Source organism: Neltuma alba, unplaced genomic scaffold (assembly GCF_004799145.2).
Source record: "Neltuma alba isolate B1F8T4 unplaced genomic scaffold, ASM479914v2 tig00010916_pilon, whole genome shotgun sequence".
NCBI classification, from domain to species: domain Eukaryota; kingdom Viridiplantae; phylum Streptophyta; class Magnoliopsida; order Fabales; family Fabaceae; genus Neltuma; species Neltuma alba.
In genome coordinates this window covers 33,903-57,031 of record NW_021635693.1, presented here as the reverse complement: position 1 = coordinate 57,031, position 23,129 = coordinate 33,903, and the positions used below count along the sequence as shown (strand labels likewise).

The 23,129-nt window shown below is 34.7% G+C and overlaps 1 protein-coding gene and 1 long non-coding RNA gene across 2 annotated transcripts; both read left to right on the top strand.

Moving 5' to 3' along the window:
* Nucleotides 1-3,865: 3,865 nt before the first annotated feature.
* On the top strand, nucleotides 3,866-4,736 carry LOC114759909 (uncharacterized). The gene is made up of 2 exons (XR_003741986.1): nucleotides 3,866-4,407; nucleotides 4,514-4,736. It is a non-coding gene; the product is annotated as an uncharacterized LOC114759909 (long non-coding RNA).
* A 5,021-nt stretch (nucleotides 4,737-9,757) lies between these two features.
* Nucleotides 9,758-14,664, top strand: LOC114759907 (FRIGIDA-like protein 4a). The gene is made up of 3 exons (XM_028949140.1): nucleotides 9,758-10,728; nucleotides 13,471-13,646; nucleotides 13,747-14,664. The coding sequence occupies exons 1-3, from the start codon at nucleotides 9,876-9,878 to the stop codon at nucleotides 14,278-14,280; spliced, it is 1,563 nt and encodes a 520-aa protein (XP_028804973.1). The 5' UTR covers nucleotides 9,758-9,875; the 3' UTR covers nucleotides 14,281-14,664.
* Nucleotides 14,665-23,129: the final 8,465 nt, after the last annotated feature.

Sequence of the window (23,129 nt, the reverse complement as noted above, 5' to 3'; positions counted from 1 at the left end):
ATTAATTAATAAGAGAGAGAAAAGGATAATTCCTTTTCCCTTTCATATTTCATGCGGTAGTCATCATGTTTACAAGATAATTAAATTCATCTATTACTTATTAATTAGGTGCACAGTACATGAATTGCACCCACGCAGTACGAATATGATACATGTATCATACAAATTACTTGGCAAACAAAGTTTACGCACCTGTTATATTATCCCAAGTAGATATATTGATCTTCTGGCCAAAAAAAAAAACGTAGATATGGATCTTTGTCTTTTGGATATATGAATGACATCATCATGAAATTCTCTCGTGATATCATTCTCCAAAAAAACTCTTTCGTGATATGCATATATGAAAATCTATTTTAAAAAATATTATGATATATGATATTTTTAAAATTATATTAAAAAAGTATCTTTCTAGAATGCTAAATAAATGAATTATTATTGACCACATAAAATGAATAAGAAGCTTCAATATTCTGGAAATCACAGCCCCACTATAAAAAAGTCCAATCTCCAATGCTCATATGTAAACCCCAAGCTGGGGTCTAGGATTTGTGAACCATCAATTGATATATATTCTTTTTCCCTTTGGGTAGGAGCGGGTTCAATGGCTTCACAAAAATCAGAGGGCGAGAGTGGCAAGCATCGAGTTTCAGTTTCAGTGTCATCGCCAAAAAGCGACAACGGTAGCGGCGGAGGAGCAGGGACGCCGTCACCGAAAGGGCAGTGCTTGTGTTCTCCAACGAAGCACCCGGGCTCTTTCCGATGTCGTTTCCATCGCTCATCTTCCATGAAACGACAGAACTCCATTCTTCCTGCTGCCGCTGCTGATGCTCATAATACTTAGACCACATGACTCTGCTTCTCTCTGCAGGCCTCTCTTCTCTCATCAGTCTCTGGCTTTTGGTTGTTATTTTCTTCTGATGAGCCCTTCTTTCCAGTCTCTGTTGATTTCTTTTTCTTTTTGTGGGTTGTGATTTCTAATTTCCATCAAGAAAGCTGTGTGTGTACATGATGCTTGGGTCTAGACTGGATTATAATGAGTAATCGATCCGTTATACTTATGTATTAAATTTGCCTGTTCATCCTCTGCCTTCCTCTCTTGCTCTGAATCTTCTCCTTCCTTCTCTTAATTTCTTGCAGTTGTGGAATATCTCAAAACATCATTGTCATGCCCCAAAATAGCTAGCGATCATTATGACTCTAATTATCAAATTTAAACCTCTATGGATGATTAATATATATATATATATTCAACAAATATCAGACCCTAGTCATGTGTTAATCTTTACGTGCATGAATAGAAAGCATACATACATACGTGCAAATGTTCATATAAAGTGAGATTAAAAAGTTGGTTATTGTTAGAGGACCTATGGCTCTGTTCACCAATTTTGACTGCACAATATCCAAACAGTTGTGGATGGGTTTTGAGTGGCCTGAGATTTGCGGGCGTACAATTTGTAAACAGAAATCGCAATTTAAGATGATGAAGATAATCATTGAGGTCAAAACCAGTGTGACCCATGATAAAGACACTGAAGCCGATCTATTTCCACACAATTTTTTTCGTTTCAGTAAAATTTTAGCTGTTTTATTCCTTAATTTCACCACCTTCAAATAAAAATGGGAATTAATAAACTAGTTAAATAGACAGAATCTGTGAACTGAAAATTAAACGTCAAGATGGTGGTGGGGGAATCAGTGTGGTATAAGAAGTGTGCCAAATGCGTTGGGTGGAGGTAGAAGCTAAGATGGCACAAATCCAAGTGACCAGTTTCATCTCTATAATATGCTGTGACCATTACTTTCCCCAACGTAACTATCACCTTTCATCTCCCTTTAATGGCTGCTACTAATAACTAGAAAGTACCAACATTCTGTGGCCCAACTCATTCAACCGGTTTCCCTCAAAATGAATTAGTTAATTATAATAAATATAATATAATTTTTTAAAATCTTTTTTGAAATATTTCTATCTGATAAATTAATTTTTTTAAAAATACTAAATATAAAAGATAAAATAATTAAAATTTTATATTTATGATGAAATTTAGCCTCTTGATTAGTTTTTATATTAGGTACGGGACACACTAATATTTTTTTGCGTTCACTAGTAGTTTCTCCTAATGAAGAAACAAGTGTCTGATCATATTGAAAAAAAAAAAGGATATTACCAAGAAATCTCCAAAAATTATATTCTAATAGTAAAATCGTAGGTATGCTCACAATTTAAGGGAAGATATGTACTAACGTGCATGCAAACCACTGTCAGATACCACGTGTGACATCTTTTTCATTTTTTCCCTGGACAGCCTCGAGGAGTCTAGGTGACGATTCTCCGGCAAGGCCACACGTACTCGGCGTGATGTTGGCGACACCGGAACGACCCCGGATGCCGCGACGGCGAGCACACACAGCGCCTCATTGTACCACCCTCGCCGGCCCCACCGCATTCTTCTCCGGCACCACCACCACTCTCCACTCTCACAGGATCAACCACCGCCACTGGTTCCTGCACAACGACCCACCTTGCATGCCCGGTTAGTCCTTTCCTGCCAACAAAAGGAGCCGGAGGTTGACACATTCTTCTTCGTCTTTTCTTCTGCTGCTTCAGATTTTGTGACTGATATTTGCGTGGATACGTAACGCTGGGTTTTGAGTGTTTAAAACAAAACAAGGGGAGAATATGGGGTTATGACGGCATATAGTAGAGGAAGATCAAAAGATACAAAGGTATGGCTGTGTGGGCTGTAGATAGATTCGCCAAGAGACAAGTTTGTTTAGAAGGCGTGCAAGGCTAAGCCCAGCTTCAAACCAAAATTTGGAGCCATCCGTAAAGGAGATGTGCCGCGTGGGAGTATTTGGTGGCTTCTAATACTAAACATTTTGTACGTGGCATGTCCTGGGCCAGTGACGATTGGATCAGGTTGGGGTACGAAACATGGTTAACTCCAACTCTATGTTTGTCTCTTTACTGGTTCTTATGGTTCTTACAGTAAAGAAATAGCAGTGTCTTTCGTTCTCATCAAATTAAGCTCTGCTACTTGTCTGTCCAGTGCTATAATAATGAAACTCTCGCATCTGTAATGGTCATTTTCAGAACCAGTTTTTCAATTCTGATATATATAGCTAGCTACTGCCATTCTGTCATTACAGATTCTCTTTCACGGGTCTCAAATTCAAGCTTCTCTAGCTTTCAAAGCATGGAAATTGGTCAAGAAAATATTCCAGACTGCAATGAAATATTATTATTAAGCAATAATGGCTTGTGATCCTGCAGGGATAATCTCTTGAAGTTGTCCCTAAAAAATGAATTTCTTGGTTATTTAGATCTTCACTCTTGTAATTTTGACAATCAATTCTAAATTTTTTTAACTAACTATTGATTAGTCTGTTATAAAACATATAAATTAAGACCGATAAAGAGGGCAAACAGAGGGGATAAAAAGTGAACCTGGAGAAGTAAGATATTATTGAAGATGGGATCTGATTCCGTTAACCCCACTCAACTGGTGAAGCTCAAATGCAAGAAATCTGAAGGTGGGCCCGAGGCAGAAAAGGATGGAGCAGGTTGAAGTGGAAATGACTGTGCATGAGGCGTGTGTATATATATAAGGAAAATGGTAGTGTGAGCCAAAGCTTCCGGAAATTATTGAAGCCTACGATGTCTGGTTTTTATTCATCCTAAACACAACATGGTGATTACCATTCCTACTGTCCCAATTAGTAGTCACCGTACTGGTTTTCTGCTTGCCTCCTCTGTTTTGTATGAGCAATTATTGTCATTTTATTCCTGCTACCCTGCTATATTAATAGCTTCTTTGACCTTTCAGGTTAGTTTCACATGTTCTGGTTTTCTTCTGATTTGACAATAAAAACGTCCAGGATATATGTATACTATATTACCATGTGATTCAGTTGGATCTTGAATTATAGGAACACATAATTTAAGGAGAAATTAGATTGGCCTAAGATCTACGTTTGATTTATAATGTGATTTCTTATAAATTTTATATGATATGTGGGGGTTGAATGTTGATGATTAGGCAGGTGGACTTAATTGTAGTAGTAGAAGTTTTAAATGAGTATAAAAGCAAACTGGTGTGCACTGTTTGCTCAGAGAATCAGCGTGTGGATACAGAGTGGAAAACGCAAGACGCGTACCTTGCAACACAAATAAACTTGTGTTTTCTCATACTCTTTTTGTACCTCTTATTCTGATTCCCTCTTCCCTCCTCCTATAAATATATCATCCCTCCCTCTTCTCTGTTTCTCTCTGTGTTTCAAACATGACCAACTCTGGAATGCTTGCCTTCCCTTTTCTCACTTTGTTCCCCTTCTCACTCTCCCACCTCGCTCAAGCCCTCCATCTTTCTCCTTCTCCTGCTCCTCCTCCTACCAGTGACGGTCTGTATTCTCTCTAATTGCGTTTCATCTTCCTACTCACTCACTCTCTCTCTTTATATATATAGACTCATTTTAGTTCCTTTCTTATTTACTGGTTCTAATGCAGGCACTACCATTGATCAAGGAGTAGCTTATCTTCTCATGCTGGTCGCTCTGGCTATTACCTACTTGTTTCATTGATTTCATTTTTCCTTTCTTTTTTCCCCTTTGTATTTTCTCTCCCATGTAAACTACCGATGACATTATTTATGATTCTTTCTTGATCAGAGATGCTCAATCCTGCTTTGCTTTTCAGTATGAATGATATTCCTGTCCCTACCTTGAATCTCTCTTTCTTCTCTCTTTTCTTCCTTTGGTACTGATTCCTTTCAGACGCGGTTTGCTTTTTTAAATTCTCCATGACACGCTTTTTCTTTCTGCAAGATGGCATAAAAAGAGAACCTGCAAAAGTAAGACACCACTGGGGGGAAAAAAAAGATCAGTTCGGAATAAGCCACACTACGGGTTTGAATGCAATGCATTTTTACACACAAAGGGCTTTGCTCATAAGCATCTTTTAAACCAGTTCACACTGTTATTAGCAAAACAAACAAACCAAGTATAGGTAAATGGCTCTTTCTCAGACTTCTTTATCAGAGGAAGTGCGGAATGTTGAATATTGAACGCTGGCTCGTAGAAAAGTGCAAAGGCGTAACGGAATCTAATAAGCGTCCTTAATAATTGATACCCACCTCCAATCACCAAAAAACAAAACAGGTAGGCAGGCTTATCTAAATAAGAAAAATTTCAAACCGTATCAACTCCCACATGGCAAATTGGCTACGAACTGCAGGCTATCACGTGCTCACGTGCTTCCGTTTTAAGCTGAACTTAGTGCGATCCACATAACAAGGGCAACATAATAATATATATACCTCGAGTCCAATATCCAAACCGTTTGGTATTCCCACCGGTATATATCCCAAACAATTAAGAGCTTTGTGGTGTTTCAGCCATGGATATCAGAAACTGGTGCAGTTCAGACAGCAGAACCGTCCAGTTGGGAAGATGTGGCTCGTCGGGCAAGATGAAGTGGAGGATGCTGTGGATGAAGTTTAAGAAGGAGAAAAAGAGGCTGCTTCAGTCTTCTGCAACAGCGCTGCATATCCCTTATTATGATCCGCACACTTACTCGCAGAACTTTGATCAGGGCTCAGCGCTGGATGAACCAGACAATTTGTCTAGATCTTTCTCTGCTCGCTTTGCTGATCCTTCCAGATTGAATTTAAAGAAAGTTGTAGTGTGAGCCAAGCACAAACAAGTTTGTGTCAGCCATGTCTGATTTTTGCTCATCTTAAATACAACATGGTGATATCAGTACTTATGACTGTATCTCTTTCGCATTCTATAGTACTACTGAGCAATTGTTATTACTTAATATAACTCCTTTGCTGCAAGTTAATTCAGTTGTAGGCCAGAATTAACTGGAACTTGCACTTGTTTGTTCCTTAAACTGAAACAGAACAGCACTAATCTGGGCAATGGGTGAGGGCTTTTGGAGTTTATCTGATACTACTTCCGTCAGAAGTTTGATCAATGTGGTCCAGAAAAAGAAAAGAAAATAAGGAGTCTGAAACAAAGGAATATATTATGATAAGATGATTTATACAGTAACTGATCTGGTTTCATATGAAAAGTCAATTAAGTAGCTTGTGGAAGCGACGAGAAAGCCAGAGTCATTGTCATTGAACAACAGCCCTTATTTTTGACGAAGCTACAAGAACACCCCACAAGGCGTAGCCCACTTTGCATCAGTATCACTACTAAACTGGTACACTCCTTCTCAATAAAAGCTTCATATAATTTGATTGCGAGACCATATTTTTGGTCAAATTTGTGGTGAGATTGCGAGTAATGCAGTTACTTAGAATAAATTTTATATTTTATTTATGTATGTACGTAGAATGTGGATACACTTGTGGCCAGTATCGAGATTATGAGGCTAGAATATTTAAAATTGTAACTGTCGATTTCTTCTTAATAGTTTCAGAGAATCTTTTCAAGTGAATTGGGTCACTGGATACGCAACAACAAACAAAATATATTAAGTAAAAAATAATTTTATAAAGGGTTAATTAATCCGCAAGTCTTTATAATTTCAACGAATTTTGAATCAAGTCTCTATAGTTTTTTTTCTTTTTATCAGGTCCTTATACTTTTACCTTTTTTTAATTAAGTCCTTATATTTATTTTTCTTTTAATTAAATCCTTATAATTTCACTAAATTCTTAATCAGGTCCATGTAGTTTTAATTTTTATTTATTAATTAAATATAAGCTTAATTAAATAGATTAATACTGAAACATAAAATATTAATAATTAAATTAAATTAATAATTATGTAATAAAAAAGTAATAGAATTAATTAATTCAGGAAATTTTTTTAGAACAATTAATTTTTTTGCTGAAAAAATTAAAATCATTATAATAATTCAATATCTTTAGAATATTATTGTTTATAAACTAATATTAAATAATATGTACTATTTTATGTTTATATAATAGTACTATTAGAATTTATAAAATAAAGAATAAAAAATTCAGAGACTTAATTAAAAATAAGGTGAACTTATAAGGACTTGATAAAAAGAAAAATAAATACAAGGACCTAATTAAAAACAGGTGAAAGTATAAGGACCTGATAAAAAGAAAAAAAAACTATAAAGACCTGAATCAAAATTAATTAAAACTATAAGGAGCTGTGGATTAATTATCCCTTTTATAAATGAAAATATCTCCAATGTTTTTAGATAAGAAAATAATAATAAAATAATTATTATTGTTAAGTAGGTGATAAATATGATACATATTCTAGCAAAAAAAAAGAGTTAAGGTACGCTCAACACCTCAAACTATTTTTTCAGACACATCCAGTATCTTAAAGTAATGAGTTGTGCAATTTCCCCCTAAAGTTATTAAAATGGTGCAGTCTAATTCATGTTTAACAGAATTGTTAGTTTGACCGTTAAAATACTGAATCAACAAAGTTTGACCCCAAAAAAAATCTATTTTGGCATATGACATGAAATTTATGTAATATTTTAAAAAGTTTTTGACAAAAAAACGCAACAGAAGTCTTCAGGCTTCCCGAAATCGCATGTGCACCCTTGTATTCGACTGAGATTGAAGAAGAAGAAGGGAAGATTTGAAGGAGAGTTGGAAAAGGCAAGTGGGAGGAGTTGCGATTCTGGGATTTGTTCTTTTGCGGGCTCGCCGCAGCCACTGTAGAAATCGATAATTGCTGCTAGATTTGAGTTTTCTTCAGGGCATCCATAATCCCTTTAGTCCAAGTCGGCGGATGGGCATCAGATCTGGTGAGGTACGAAGCACCAAAAGCAGAAGCAGCAGAAAACAAGGTAGTAGTAACACAAACAGAGGGAGAATGAAGACGACGTTGTGTGTTTCTTGAACAAAGGACGGGAAGAGATCGACGTTATTGCAAATTGAAGTTAAAATTGATATAGATTGAAGAGGAGTCCCTTGAGATTTGCTTATCTTTGAGCCCTAATTTGATCATCTTGAAGGTTTACTTATTTAATTTATTCAAACTTTGGGAAGCTAATTTATGGTATGGATCTTCCAAATATTGATTGATTTATGGTTCCTCGTATCTATATTTTGATTTATGTTTCTCAAAATCTGATTCCGCTAGAAGAAAAGAAAATTGATTAGGAGTATCAGAATTTGCCATTTGCTCTTGAATATTTGGGTTTTCTCTTCACAAAGTATCGATGCCTTTTGTGGCCAAGGATGAACACATTCTTTAATTTGCTTGCAGACCAATGAGGATGAGTTTGGTTGGCCACCCATTACTTTTCGTTTGTAAAGAATTGTAACCTTTGTTTTTTTTTTCATGGTTAAAATTTTTCATGGTTAAAAGCTCTTTTGAAAAATTATGCCAACTAAAGTTTTTTTTTTTTCCATGTCAGACTTGTCCGTCATATGCCAAATATGATTTTTTTTGTCAAACTGTGCTGACTTAGCATTTTAACATTCAAACTACCAGTTCTATTAGATATGGATAATGTTGCACCATTTTATTAACTTCAGGGGTGAAATTGTATTATTTTAGGACACTGGATGTATCTGAGAAAATAATTCGGAGTATTGAGCGCATTTAACAAAAAATATGATACATATTAGATTTGAAATTAAAAAAATTATTTTTTTTGTGCTTCTTTCTACGTCAAGAGTGATCAAAAGTTGCATTATCAAGACCTCCACATAGTTTTTGTAAGTATGATTTTTAGTCTGCAACTCTTATGCTCTGTTTGGATGGAAAGAAAAGTTGAGAAAAAAAATAAAACGAGAGAAAATAGAGAGAAGGAAAAACTGAAGGAAAGTTGTCATCATCTTTTTTGTTTGGATGAATGAGAGAAAATAGAGAAGAAAGAAAATTAGTAAATATCTAAATGACTAAAATGTCCTTATCAAAATATATCATATTTGAAATTAAATTAAAATGAATATTGCAATAGAAAAATTATACTAACATTAGCATAATCAAATAATTTAAAATCAAGTTATTTGATTTATATATTTTTCAGATTCTTATGTTTTACAACCAAATTATTTAATAAAAACATTGTTTTAAGATAAAAAAATAAAAAGTGAATAACTTTTTAAATATAATAAAAGAAAATAAATATAAAAAGGAAGAGAGAGGAAGGGTAATCATAGAAATTTTGTTTTCCTTCCTAAATCTCTTCATATATGAAGAGAAAATTCAGAGAAAAAATAAAGCATGGGATCCATCTTATTTTCTTTTCCACATTTTCTTTCAAAACTTGTTTCTTCCCATTTTTTTTCTTTCTAATTTTCTTTCCTCTCTAATTTTCTCTCAATCCAAACAAGGGTTTAGACCTTGTACTCCTATTTGCATTATATGTTTTTTTTTGGTAAGAGAATAAGAGATGAATAAAAATATCATGTTTATTAGACTATATACAATTATACATTGTCCAATACTCACATTAATCTAATAAAACCAGAATTCCAATAAGAACACGATAAGGGTAATTTAAAAAAAAAACTGCTTATTGGTAGATTGAAAATTGATTAGGCGAGGACATAAAGATAATCAAACTACAAGATCAATTTATTGAGTATAATCATCATAAAATTAATGTCTAGCTTTACCTTTGCCGATGTTCCTTTCTTCCTCCCCTGGTGTTTTTTTTTTTTTACCAGCAAATTCCTCCGCTGGTTTAAGATTTAACAATAATAATATTATTATTTTATTATTTTCGCGCAAATCATTCCTTCTCTCCTTCTTTATGTTACATTTCAGGCGATGACGGTAGTACTTCGTCGCAGTTCATTCATTTAATGTCATCTAGCTCAGTGGAACTGGAAACGGAGTGTCCCGAGGATAAGGTTTGGGGTTTTGTCTCCAGATGTGACCACTGAAACGCTAACATCAATCTATCAATGGCGACTCAGCTTGTAACAAGCACAAACAAAGTCCAGAAATTCTTCGACGACCTCGAAGAACGCAGGTCTATTATCTCCACTTGCACCCAGCTGTTTACGAACCTATCGAAACATTTCTCTTCCCTGGAAGCTTCAATCTCCCAGAAATCCCAATTGATAGATTCAAACTTTGAAGCTCTGGAATCCCATGCAAACAAGACTCACGAATCCCTCGATCACCGCGAGAATTCTATTCCAGAACGCGAGTCCGCTGCGGCCGCGCGAATTGAAGAACAAAAGGAAGCAGCTTTGGCCGACTTCGCTAAACCAATTCCCGCAAATGTTGAATTGTCTGAAACCCTGAAGTCTCTCTGTCGTAAAATGGATTCTTCAGCGTTGTTGAGGTTCATCGTATCTAAGCGTAAAGAATCAGCGTCGTTGAGAGCCGAGATAGTGCAGGCCATAGCGGAGGCGGTGGACCCTTCAAGATTGGTCTTGGATGCGGTGGAAGAATTTCTAAATAGCAAATCGGCAAAATCTGGGGTCACAGATAAGCGATGGGCTTGTGGGATTTTGATTCAAGCATTGTTTCCGGAAACTAGTTCTGCAGGCAAGTCGCCAGAATTTTGCAGAAGAATGGTTGGCAGAGCAGCTGACTTGATAGAGTTGTGGAAAGGGCAGATGGATGGTATTTCTGAAGACGGCGCTGTCGGTGCAGCCGAAGCGGTGATGTTTCTTCAGATGGTAGTAGGTTTCAGACTACGTCGGAGCTTCGATGAGGAGTATTTGAGAAAGATGGTCATGGAGTTTGCGTCGAGAAGGGATATGGCAAAGATTGCATCTGCGTTAGAATTCGGGGAGAACATGGGAGGTTCGTATAATCCCTCACCTGTTCTCTGCATGCTAGGTTTTTTGTTGGTATTAGATGCAGAATACTTAGATGAAATATTTGGATGTCCACTCGCAAGTTTTGCACAATTTGGTTGCATGATGATTAGTGACGGGACTTCTTGCTTGATGACATTGCTTATTCGTGGTTGGATTTCATGATGGACTATTTACTTATTTCAAACACATCCGTAAAGTGGAGTCATTAGTCAGTCTTCTTTTATCTTTTGTCGTTCTTCCTTTCTTAATTTGTTATCATATGTTATATTTTACATTTTAAAGAAAACAATGGTAAACAAATGTGCCAACTCCATGTACTTGTAAATCAAAAACTCTTGACTTGAGCAGTAAGGCTTGCTTCGGATTAGTTAGCCCAAAAAACATTATAGAAATTATGTTTTCAGGGATGTCAATAATTGTCGAGTAGAGCCGAGGTGTACTTGAGCTGCTGCCGATGTGTTTAATAGACCTCTTCCATAGGAGTTTCCCTCAACCTCAACGTCTCTGCCTCAAGCTTCCCAGTATAGAGACAGATTAACTATAGTATGCTCCGTTTTTTATTTTAATTTTGTTGTTATAAGTCTACAGCAAAGTGACTCTACTCTTGAAATGTAAGCCGGCAACATCGACAAGTTCGCTGGAGCCCTTTTTGAGATCCTTAAAATTAGATTCGAAGCTCGCTTGAGATCCAGTTTAGAAACATGAACTGACAGACAACAAGACATACATGGACGTCATGAAACGAAAAAAAATGTGAAGTTTCCTTCTGTATTAATTGATTGTTGTGTTGTTTCTAGTATGAAGCTTATACATCTATCTTATGTGAACAGAGCTACGTGCTTAATAAGAATGAATTTTGTCCAAATGGGATTTAGCCTAGGTATGAGAATCTCTCTTGTTTACAATTTTGTAAAAGATTCTATATGATCAGATCATAATCATTAGACCTGGTGTTTTTCCTCAGTTGTTAAGTCTATCTTCACCAATTTAAGAGAGTGGAGTTTAGGTTGAACCTGTTAAAAAGTAGTAAGATTTAAAGCAGGGCAATCTAGTCAGGCTACCAAATGTAGTGGAACGTATTGAGAATTTAATCTTTTGTATTTGGAAATTGTCTAGAGCCATAGATCGTCTTGAAAGCGTCAGTCCTTGCTATCTGTATTATTGTATGTCTGGTTCTTTTGCTATTGAGTTCGGCTGTTAAAAGTTACCATCTCACTTTAAGGTTTATCACAGCCATCCGGGGCTGCCTTTCTCTTATTTCCCATCTCAACTCCACATCATGGTGCCGATCTCTGATGTATCTTCTCTTATCACACCAAAAATCCACCTTTAATTTTCTCACAGTACGTTTTTTATTAGACAAGTTGACATTTTTCTACAGTTAGACAGCAGGATGTGTCAAGCATTTACTTTTCGGTCTTAGTAATATCCTTTGATATCAGTAAAAATTCCAGTATCTGTGTCCCCAGTCCCTACTTCTTTTGGAACACTGGACATCCATTAATATGTACTTTCCAATGATTCAATCTCACTCTCCTTTTCGTGGCCAAAAAATTACTGCCGTTTGAATAAATGGCATAAGATACTTAGTTGAATGGTGCAAAACTTAGTTGGATGAACCCTTCAACTATTCTATTCCTTTTGCTAATCTTATTTATGAATATATACCATGTTGTATTCCTACTTAGCATCTTCCTTCTGGATTTTGGAGCTTTTCCCCCAAATACTTGATGAAATGAGTTTTTGATTTAGTTTGATTTACTAGAGTAATACCATCTCACAAGACCAACGGAAGCTGAGTCTACATCATAAAATTAAGATGCTATAAACTGAAACATACTCTTGGGTTTTTGGATAATAATTATCTCTAAAATCAAGTTACAAGATGCATTCTACATACTGGTGCCCATAGATGTTGTGACGACACTTTGCTCCTTGGAGGAAAAAGATGTAATTTGCAGTGTCATAGAGCCCAAGCTGAATAGAAGATATATTGAGCACTGAATTTATAATAAACATCAAAATGTTCGTCCTCTCAACGGAATGAAGGGAGTTACAATATGAGAAAACTCACACCGGATACAAAAGAGACACGTGAAACAGAAACAGAAAATGACGAAGAAAGTTGATCTTCCTCCACCCCCAACCTGGCGTTCAAGAGACAAGAACTCTCCTCACTACTCTCAATTTGAAAAAGGCAGAACTTCCCTCTCGCTGGACCAAAGGGAAGATTTGAAGACCCAAAAAACTACACCAGACACTACCCCTACTGCCTGCGCCTAAAGCTTACTCATACAGCACTTCTTTTCCTTTGCGGCCAGGAACCGTGGGATAATCTTCTAAACTAGCAGCATTGCCCCCTTCTAACCTTTTCCTCCTTTCCTCCAATAAGGTCTTAGCAAACCCAGTAGCTCTATCACAGTAGACGGAGTTTTGGCTTTTATTATATTTTCAGGGCAGTATTACCAGTGTAAATTTCATACGGAACCTTATCAGGTCCGTTGATATCTGTGAGGACTGTATATTAATGACCACAGTTACTACGAGGATCTAATCATGTCCAAACGATTTGCTTCTTGACAAGAGAAAAGGATCATCATGTTTAGAAGCAAAAAAGAAAAATGACGGATCTGGTTAAAACTAAAAATCTGAACATGGCAGAATTTTGTGATCATTTGACATTCCAGGGCATACATGGACTAATAAATGCTATTGTTCTATGCAGATATAATAGATGAACTCGTTAAAAATGGCAAAGAGGTTGAAGCTGTCTATTTTGCTTCAGAATCTGGCTTGACTGAAAGGTTTCCCCCCATTAATCTGCTCAAGTCCTATCTGCGGAACTTCAAAAAGAATGCTACTACCTTATCAAAGAGTGGAAACCACAGTCAGGCTGCATTGGTCTGGATTACTGCTTTTTTAATTTAGATTCTCATGCTGTGTTAATATTCTCATGAATTAATGTTTTCGATAGACCTCTTATACTGAGCTCATTTTTCAGGATGAATCAAGCACTCTGGAGTTAAATTCCATCAAGGCTGCGATCAAATGTATAGAAGACCACAAACTGGAATCAGAATTCAACCTTGAAAGTTTGAGGAAACGAGTTGCTCATCTGGAGAAATCCAAGGCTGAGAGGAAAAAGAGTTCGTTTGTGGGGAATAAATCTCATAAGCGGGCCTATGGATCAAGCAGCGGTCGAGGTGTTGGATCGAGCTCTTTCCGGCCGGCTAAAGCAGCAAAATTTAATTCATACCCATCTTTGAATAGGAGGAACCCACCAGCTCCTCCACAACCCAGCCCTGTTTCAAGATTTTCTGGATCATTCAATTACCCCAGCCAGACTGTCTATGATGGTCCTACAGTTAATCCTTATGCAGCTGCTTATGGAGCTCCTCATAGTCAAAGCCCTGTTGGATTAACTCAACATCATTACTCGCTTCCTAGTGCTTCCTTTGGAGCTCAGACTAACTACGGCATATATGATTATGGAAATGCCGCTCCACCTGCCTATCAACCACCATTTACACACTAGACCAGAAAATCACAAGTTAGCGATACTTTTTGTTTTCCTGTATTTTGAAGAATATCTTAAATTATATCCCTTCTCAATGACTCCGGAGTTCAATCTTTTTCCTTTCCATTCTTTTTAAACTGTTGCTATATGATTAACAGAGTTTCTAGGGAGGTCGAGGTCCTGAAGTTTCAGCCAGCTTCAAACTCTATTGGAATTAGAATTTAGATGTTAAAAGCTGTAGCTACTAAATTACATTGTATTCCATCTATAATGATGATGACGACGACGACGACGACAATATGACGATGCTCGAATGTGATTGCCAGTACCCCAATACCTCGATATTTGATCAAGATATCAAAAAATAATAGATCTGATGGCATAGGCATGCCTTTTGACCAAGCCTCGTCTTTACTGATATATCCTTCTTTTTTTGGTTATAGGGGTCAAATAGAACGCTCAGATATTTAGTACACAAATGAGCACGCGTACAAACACAGGTTTGAATCTTTGGTCTCCCTCCAAAAGAGAAGTGCGGGGTGCCTTTTCTTGATATATTTGATCTTGTTTTGAATTGGACGGTCTCTGTTAATATATTTTGATAATTCGAAACACTCAAGTTGACTATGCTGTTTGTGGACAACTCATTTGCCATCTTTGCTGTCGATTATTGAACATAACTTGCCGCGGGGTTTTGTGCGTTACACGTGATCTGAGGATTGCATGATTTATCGCAGATGAACAATGCCATTCCTTGTTATCCGCAGACACGTACATTTGACTGCATCGGTCTATAAAAAGCGAGCTGGACGGATAAGGATTTTGCCTGTTGCTGCCGGCGGTGGTGCGGTCAATGCTCAAAATTTGTCTTCGTTATTTAAATGAATTCATGTGCATGAAATCAAATACAGCCTGGATGCCTATAATTCATTACTATTGCTTGATTGGCGTCCTACGAGATTGGATATTTTAGTGTTATACTAATCTTTAATATAAGATATTATTTAATTTTTATTTTGATCCTGATTATAAGATTTCAATCTATTTTGTCTCTCATATTTATATATTTTTTCTCAAGGTAGTCCCTCTAATAATAATAGTTCTAGTCAATAAACTTAATTAGCAAGAATATTTTAAGAAAAACAATACTTATTTATTACAAATAACTAACTTAACTTATTTTCTTAATCTCTTCAAATTAGCCAACTAACTCTTATAATTAGGACCGGTATTAATAGTCATTGTCATCATCAATTTAGACAAAATTGATTATTGATCAATAATGCTCGAAAACAGTTGGTTTAATTGATTTGTACCCGATAGGGTGTCCGGTAAGAACTAAAAAGTCTGAGTAAAGGACGTCCATCAAGTTGTCTGGTGAAATAGGATTCATTTAATTACACTAATTACGGCCACACCATAAATATCCTTAACATCTGATGTACTCCTCCGCTCCTATTTACATATCACTTTCAACGTATCTTATATAGATTAAAAAAAATTGTAAGCTACGTTAACTTTTTTTTAAAATATAATAATTTTTTAATTTTATTCTTATTTAATATATACACTTTTTTAAAAAAATCTATGCTATAATAAATAAAAGATAAAATAATACATTCTCACTAAAGACTTAATGAAATGACTTATAAATAGGATTAAGAAAAAGCTTTTCTTTCTGTCTTATAAATAAGACTAGAGGAGTATTTGGCAGGATATGAATTCAACCGAATCAGCCCCATATTTTTCTATTTTTCTGTAGAATTTAATCTATGAAGAATTTTATTTTACAAGAATCACAAAGAAGCATCTTAAAAAGCGAGTAGATAAATTTTAAGATACCTATACGGTGCTTTAAAATTTTTTAAACTAGTCTTTGTTTGCAAGCAACATGAATTTAGAAAGATGCAATTTATTTAGTGTGTGAAACTGGAGATAAGGGAAATATTACTGATAAAATGGGATAAAAGCTTGAGAGTTGAGATGTCATGTGATCATCATTAAATGAATGATTTTTTGCTAGAAAAAAAAATTAAGTCAGAATTAGACTAATCCTAATTCTTAAACCCAGAATTAAGCCGGAAAATGCGAACACCATAACATTGATCCACCTCACTACTTGGTCCCATATGGTCAGTGCATGATTTACAGTCATCTACTAATTAATATTTTATGAGCCCCATGGTCTATGGAGTGAAACTTCATTAATTTTTCCCCCACTTATGTACTTACTCCCCATAAAGAGAATAAAGAAAAGAATACAACACATTAATTGTAACCAGTAATCACCTTTGCTTTAGGCGTAGTTAATGTTTCGTGCGCTAGGCTGCCAAAATATTCCATAGGCCATAGCCGAACCGAACGCTTTTGAATAAAGTTTTATATAATTCATTAATAATTAGTCGTATTAGGCATAGATTGATCAACAACACCGTCCTGTGGTCCCGGAAAAAAAAAAAAGAAAGAAAGAAAGAATTACAATCAAGTCTCATAAAAGAAAATAATTACTAAAAAGTCTAATAACAACCTGAGTAGTCTGTAATAACAAGTCATGCAGTGGAGAATAAAAATCTTTGGACTTGTTTTGTAATTTTTTTTTCCCTTCTGTGGGACTTGATTGTAATTCTCCAAAAGGAAAAGATGATTATAAGTCATCCAAAACTGATATTGTGAAATACTACCTCCGGTCTTTAATATAAAACCCTATTTGACTTTTATTTTGGTCTTAAATATAAAACACCAATCCACTTTGTGTCTCATATTTATACATTTTTTTCCGAAGTAGCCCTTCTCATAATAAGAGTTCTAGTCAATACACTTGATTAGCAAGGATATTTTTGGAAAGACAACACCTATTTAGGACAAATAACTAACCCAACTTACTTCATTAATCTCCTCAAATTAGTCAGCTGGCTCTTATAATTAGGACCAGAGGTAGTAATTAAATTAGATTCTTTGAATAATTGAGTTTAAGACAAAATTTATTATAAAGTCAACATGAGATTTAATATATATCAAATAGAGATAAATGAACAAGCTGTTGATTGAAGTGGTAGTGGCCTCACCCTCATAAAAAGGAGAACACAAGTTCAAATCCTGAAAAGCACACTTGTTGGGAGAGTTATTTTTTAACCGCTCTAGGCCTTTTTTGTGACTGGGGTTCAACTGTCTTCTAAAAGCTCTGCCTTTTTATTATTTTTCTGGTCCTATTTATAAATTATTTTTAGCATGTTTCATACAAACTAAAAAAAATATTAAACTACATTAACTCTTCATTAAAATATAATAACTTTTTAACTTTACTCTCAGTTTATATACACATTTTTCAAAAATTAAACTGTTTACATTATAATAAATAAATGACAAAATAGCGCATTAATGCTAAAAACTTAATCAAGTGATGATTATTTATACATAGGAAAACAAAAACTTTTCTATGTGCTTTATAAATAGGACAGGAGGAGTTCTTGTGTTTCCCCATTTGAAGGAATCAAATTACGTTACTTAAGTAAACATTACCCTATTAAGGAATAGGACGTTCCTGAAACGCAAGGTAAACCCACACTGAGTTCATTTTTCATCTCCAAACAGACAAATAAATGAAATTCTTTTCCCGTCTATCACATCTCATTTAATTTTGTCTTTACATCTAAGTAAAAGATATTAAATCATAATAATCTGGAGATTTTTTTTTGGCCAACCATATTAACCTAGAGAGATTACATCTTAAACATTTTCGCTCGACATACCTTAAGAATAATATTTAATTAAACACGAACTTTTCATAACGTTGTACTATATATTTGATTGCAAACGTGACTTCCTTGACATTTGGGGAAAAAAAATCATTTAAGTAATAATACTATTTATATAAATATTAAATAATATATTCAGGGAGCAGTTGACAATTAATGCAAAGTTTCAAATATATTTCAAAACAAATATTTAATGTCAAATTCAGTTTTCTTTTGAACTTTGTATTGGCTTTTTAAATAACAAATGTCACTTTAATATGCAAAATAAAGCCTGGAATGACTCTGATAATAGTTGACAGATTCAGTAGTCTATTATTGAAGAAGGAATATATCCTGCTATATATATAAATATATATATATATCTATGTACACACACACACTCTCTCTCACACACACACGTAGTTTTCTTGTCTAATTAAACAAACATATATAATAATTTATGTCGATTCATTTTTTTAAAATCAAAATTTGTCAACATGCATGCTTGGTAACAACAGCAGTTTTTGGTTGCCTTCCCTAATTGAGATCCAAATTAATTAAGAAAAGTCATCTTTTTTTTTTTTTCCGGTAATCTAAGGCGAGTGACCCGCGATTCCCCCGGTATCCAGCGCCTTTTCCTGAGTCCCTGGCCTTCTAAAATGGACCAGGTAACCCGGGGCAACTGACTAATCCGGAACGGGGTTGGTATTTAGGCACGCCCATTTAAGGTGCTTTGCACCAAAGGCGGTAAACCCCTCCCAACAAGCGTAGCTCCAGGTTCGAACCTTTGTCCGCCTGGGGTGTGTCAGGTGCCTTTACCACTGCACCCAACGCTTGTTGGTAAGAAAAAGTCATCTTTAACCTAAGAGGGAATTAACATGATCAGTACGTATACGCAGGTAGAGAGATGGAATACTTCGCATTTTCTAATGAGAAAACAGAAAGCTTTAAAAACTTTTTTTTTATTTTATATACGACTATCTGATTAATTCAAATTTAAATATTGTCGGACTCAATTAATATAACTCTCTCAAAAATATTTTTTCCATTCATATATACCCGCATTTAATTTCAGAAACTTCAACGCGTCTTCCATAAATCGCATGTTGAGAAACTAGATGTGGGGGGAAAAAACCAAAGCACATGCCATAAAAAGATAAGTGTGTGATGAATACTAGACTATGAAAAGAAAAGAATAGAAAATGAATGCATTTATTTAGAAACATAAATATCAATACAAAATATTACATCTGTAAAATGACGAATAGTGTAATTTATTTTCTAAATCTCTTATCAATGCATCGATTGAATCAGACATCTCTTTTGATTTTTTTAGTTTTGTTGACTGTCTTATAAAAACAAGACCATGTGATCTACAAACAGTAATCCAGATCATGCCAACCCCATCTTGAAGCAACAACATCCGAGATTAAAGTGGAGAGATCTATGCGAATTTTTGTACCGAAGCGTGAATAAATAAATTTAATCAATTAACTAAAGTAATTGTACTTAAAAATTCATAATAGGCTGAGATCTTTTTTCTATTTTTTTCCAGACTAACACTGTTAGCTATTCTTTTGAAAAAAAAAATAAGTTTTCAATTTGAGAAGTTTGCGGAGCCAGGAGAAGACTTGGCCGAACTGGATAGGGTTTAACTTGTTTAATTACAAGTATTTACACTGTGCTCATATTGTTTATTATTAAAGGAACAGATTGAACCTAACACGTTTTACAAAGTCAAATACAAAGTATGTATTGATAATTTAGTTTAGGTGTCAGATACAAATTTACTTCCAGAATTTTCATTCATGAACCCTGGATCTCAGAAATTCTTGTTGGGTTTTATATGACCCCAAAAATTTTAACTCATAATAAATTCCGTTTCCCATTGTTAAAAATATTTTAACGGTTAATATCATAGTTTTTTACTTGTAAAGAGTAAACTTTCGGATGCCCTCTGACTTGTAAGTGAAAACTTTTAATAAATTTGTATCTTAACCCTTTAGTTTAATTCAAGTAATTAGCTGTCAGCATAACTATGAATAGTAATAAATAAAATGAAAATAATTGAATAACTATTTTCATCAACAATTGTGTGAAGCACGATTTTTTTTTTCCTTTAAGCAAAACACATACCGATTTTGTTGTGTTATCTTTTATTGGCCAGATTTTTGTTTTGTTATCTTGGAGCTGACTACTTTGATTTTAATAAATTTATAAGTGAAATTATTTGAGTTTGGTATACGTACTCAATGATACACTATTTGAATTTGTTAAGCATCACATATCTAAAACTAATTGGGCGAATGATGGATTCTATACATGTTAAATAAAATATTAATGTAACATCAAATATTAATGTAATATTAATGATACACATACCGATTTTGTTGTGTTATCTTTTATTGGCCAGATTTTTGTTTTGTTATCTTGGAGCTGACTACTTTGATTTTAATAAATTTATAAGTGAAATTATTTGAGTTTGGTATACGTACTCAATGATACACTATTTGAATTTGTTAAGCATCACATATCTAAAACTAATTGGGCGAATGATGGATTCTATACATGTTAAATAAAATATTAATGTAACATTAAAATACATAAAATTATTCCAATTAAGAATGAAAAACTAATGAGGTGTAAATGGATAGCGACAATTAAACAAAGGAAGAGAATTCATGAATTCAAACAAATGTCGGACCATGTGTTTCTTGCTAGTTGACATCTTTTCTGAAGGCCACAACACAAACTTTGTTCAATAACGTAAGAGATTTGCATTCTAAGCAGTAGATGAAGTTCATTTGACGCTAACTAATTTCTTCGACCCAATATGTTTTTAATTATTAAAATTATATTCTGTACATATCTTATGTCTGATCTTTGAGATATATCAAATGTCCATGGTTGAATATGCATACGTCTGACGATTAATAATTCCCGCTTTAGCAGTTTAATTGAAACACAAGAATTCAACCCCTTAAAGTTTTCAACAGCCATTTGTCGATCGGTGCTCAATTAAAAGGATACATTAATTTAACAATATGAGCTAGTAAGTGATATACTGATATGAGTCAAAATTTTTATTGAATAAGAAATTTTATATACATCTTTTAAATTTAAGGGTCCAGTTAATGGATCTCTTGATTGAGATTTGAGGGTCTTAATCAATTACACATTAAGCAGTGAATCTAACATATCTTGAATTTTTATATCATAAAGTTTAAATTTTATAGTTTAAGGGAAAAATGCATAATAAGAAATATTTTAAAGCTACCAAATAATACGAAATTTGGGGGAAATTTGTGCTGGATTTTGTGACAAAGTTAGCACAGATCAATCCATCATATATTTCGTGACGGAAACATTTTTTGTGACAGGATTTTATCATTTTTCATGGCAAATTCCTTACAATAATTATTTTCTGCGATGGATTTAATTTGCAACGAATTTTAATTTCTCATAAATCCGTCATAAACTTTCTATTTTTTTTTTAGTGAAAAAGTATTCCAAAGCAGCAAGGTATTAAGAAGGTTAACATCTAAATCATTTAAATCAAATTTGAATAAAACTCAGTTAGTTAAAAGCGTTATATCATATGTGAAATTGTTGTTGCATCGTGTTTCCACGAGGACCAAAGAGCCAAATAGTGCTAATAAATGAACAAAAATACAAACGTATGCACTAGTCTTACGTAACAAAGAGTTTATAGTCAATTTCATAAATGGTTGGGTCGCTGAAAACGTGACGTTAGGAACCTCCAAACTGACGTTTTCCCCGAAATATATAGAAACCCAAAGAATCGTTATACTTCCTTGATTCACATAGATCGCCAAATTATTAGAGATTGATATTTCATTCTTATTTTTTATATATATTTTTTTTGATAAACTAAATAACTATACTTCTTTACTTTCAAATTAATGTAACCTTTTTTTTTACACACAATGTACGATTTTTCTCTTGTTGGGGAGAAGTTTCAGATCAGATGATGGATATAAATAGATAGATAGAATATTTTGAACAATATTTTTTTTTCAACATATTTTGAGTAATATTCTAACTATGTTGGTCTGTTTGTTTATGTTAATTATATTTCAGTATAATTTCAAGAGTGAAAAGGTAAAAAAGAAGGTTGAATTTGGGGGCCGGCTCTCCCCCTCCCATGTAGAAACAGTATAAAATGTAACAACGATAAAATAGGACGATTATTTTTTAAATAAAATGAGCGAAAAATGTACAATTTGATGGCATTTTTCTTAAAAAAAACAACCATAACAAAATTATATTATCTTATGATTGTATATTGATGAGAAAGGGCTATTGATCAAGCGCCTAACGGCCAACTAACGCTGAACATCAAACCAACAATAAGAGATGATTATGTTTTTCTCACGACAATGGAATAAGATTAATTCGAATGATTATCACTACAAAAAAATAGACTTTAGGCGGCGACAAAAAAAGTTGCCGCTGAAAGTGGACTTTCAGTGGCGACACCAAAAAGTCGCCGCTGAAAGTGGACCTTCAGTGGCGACTTTTTTTGTCGCGCGCCGAAAGTGGACTTTCAGCGGCGACTTTTTTAGTCGCCGTTGAAAGTTCGCCATTGAAACCAAGACTTTTAGCGGCGACAAAAGTGTCGCCGCTGAAAGTATAATATAATAATATATATTTTATTTTACAATATTAATAAACAAATTCAATCTGGCTCAGTGGCAAGAAGGTTGGACACGAAAGGAGGCAGTCACGAGTTTGAACCTGGAAGAAGACACATTTAAGGTGAAAATATTTAGACGATGACGTGGCGAGGAGGAGTGACATGGCAATGACGTGGAGGTGGCTATTGATGATGTGGTGGTCGGCGGTGATGACGTGGCCGCCGATGGCGATGACGTGGAGGTCGACGGTGATGACGTGACGGCCGGAGACGATGACGTGGCACCGGCGGTGATGATGTGGCATTAGTAAAGTCAATTCTTCTTAGGCATTACTTTCAGCGGCGACAAAAAAGTTGCCGCTGAAAGTGTTTTCAGTGGCGACATTTATCACCGCTGAAATTTCTAAAAGTCGCCGCTGAAAGTATCTTTTAACAGTAACATTTTTAGTCGCCACTGAAAGTTTTCAGCCACGGCT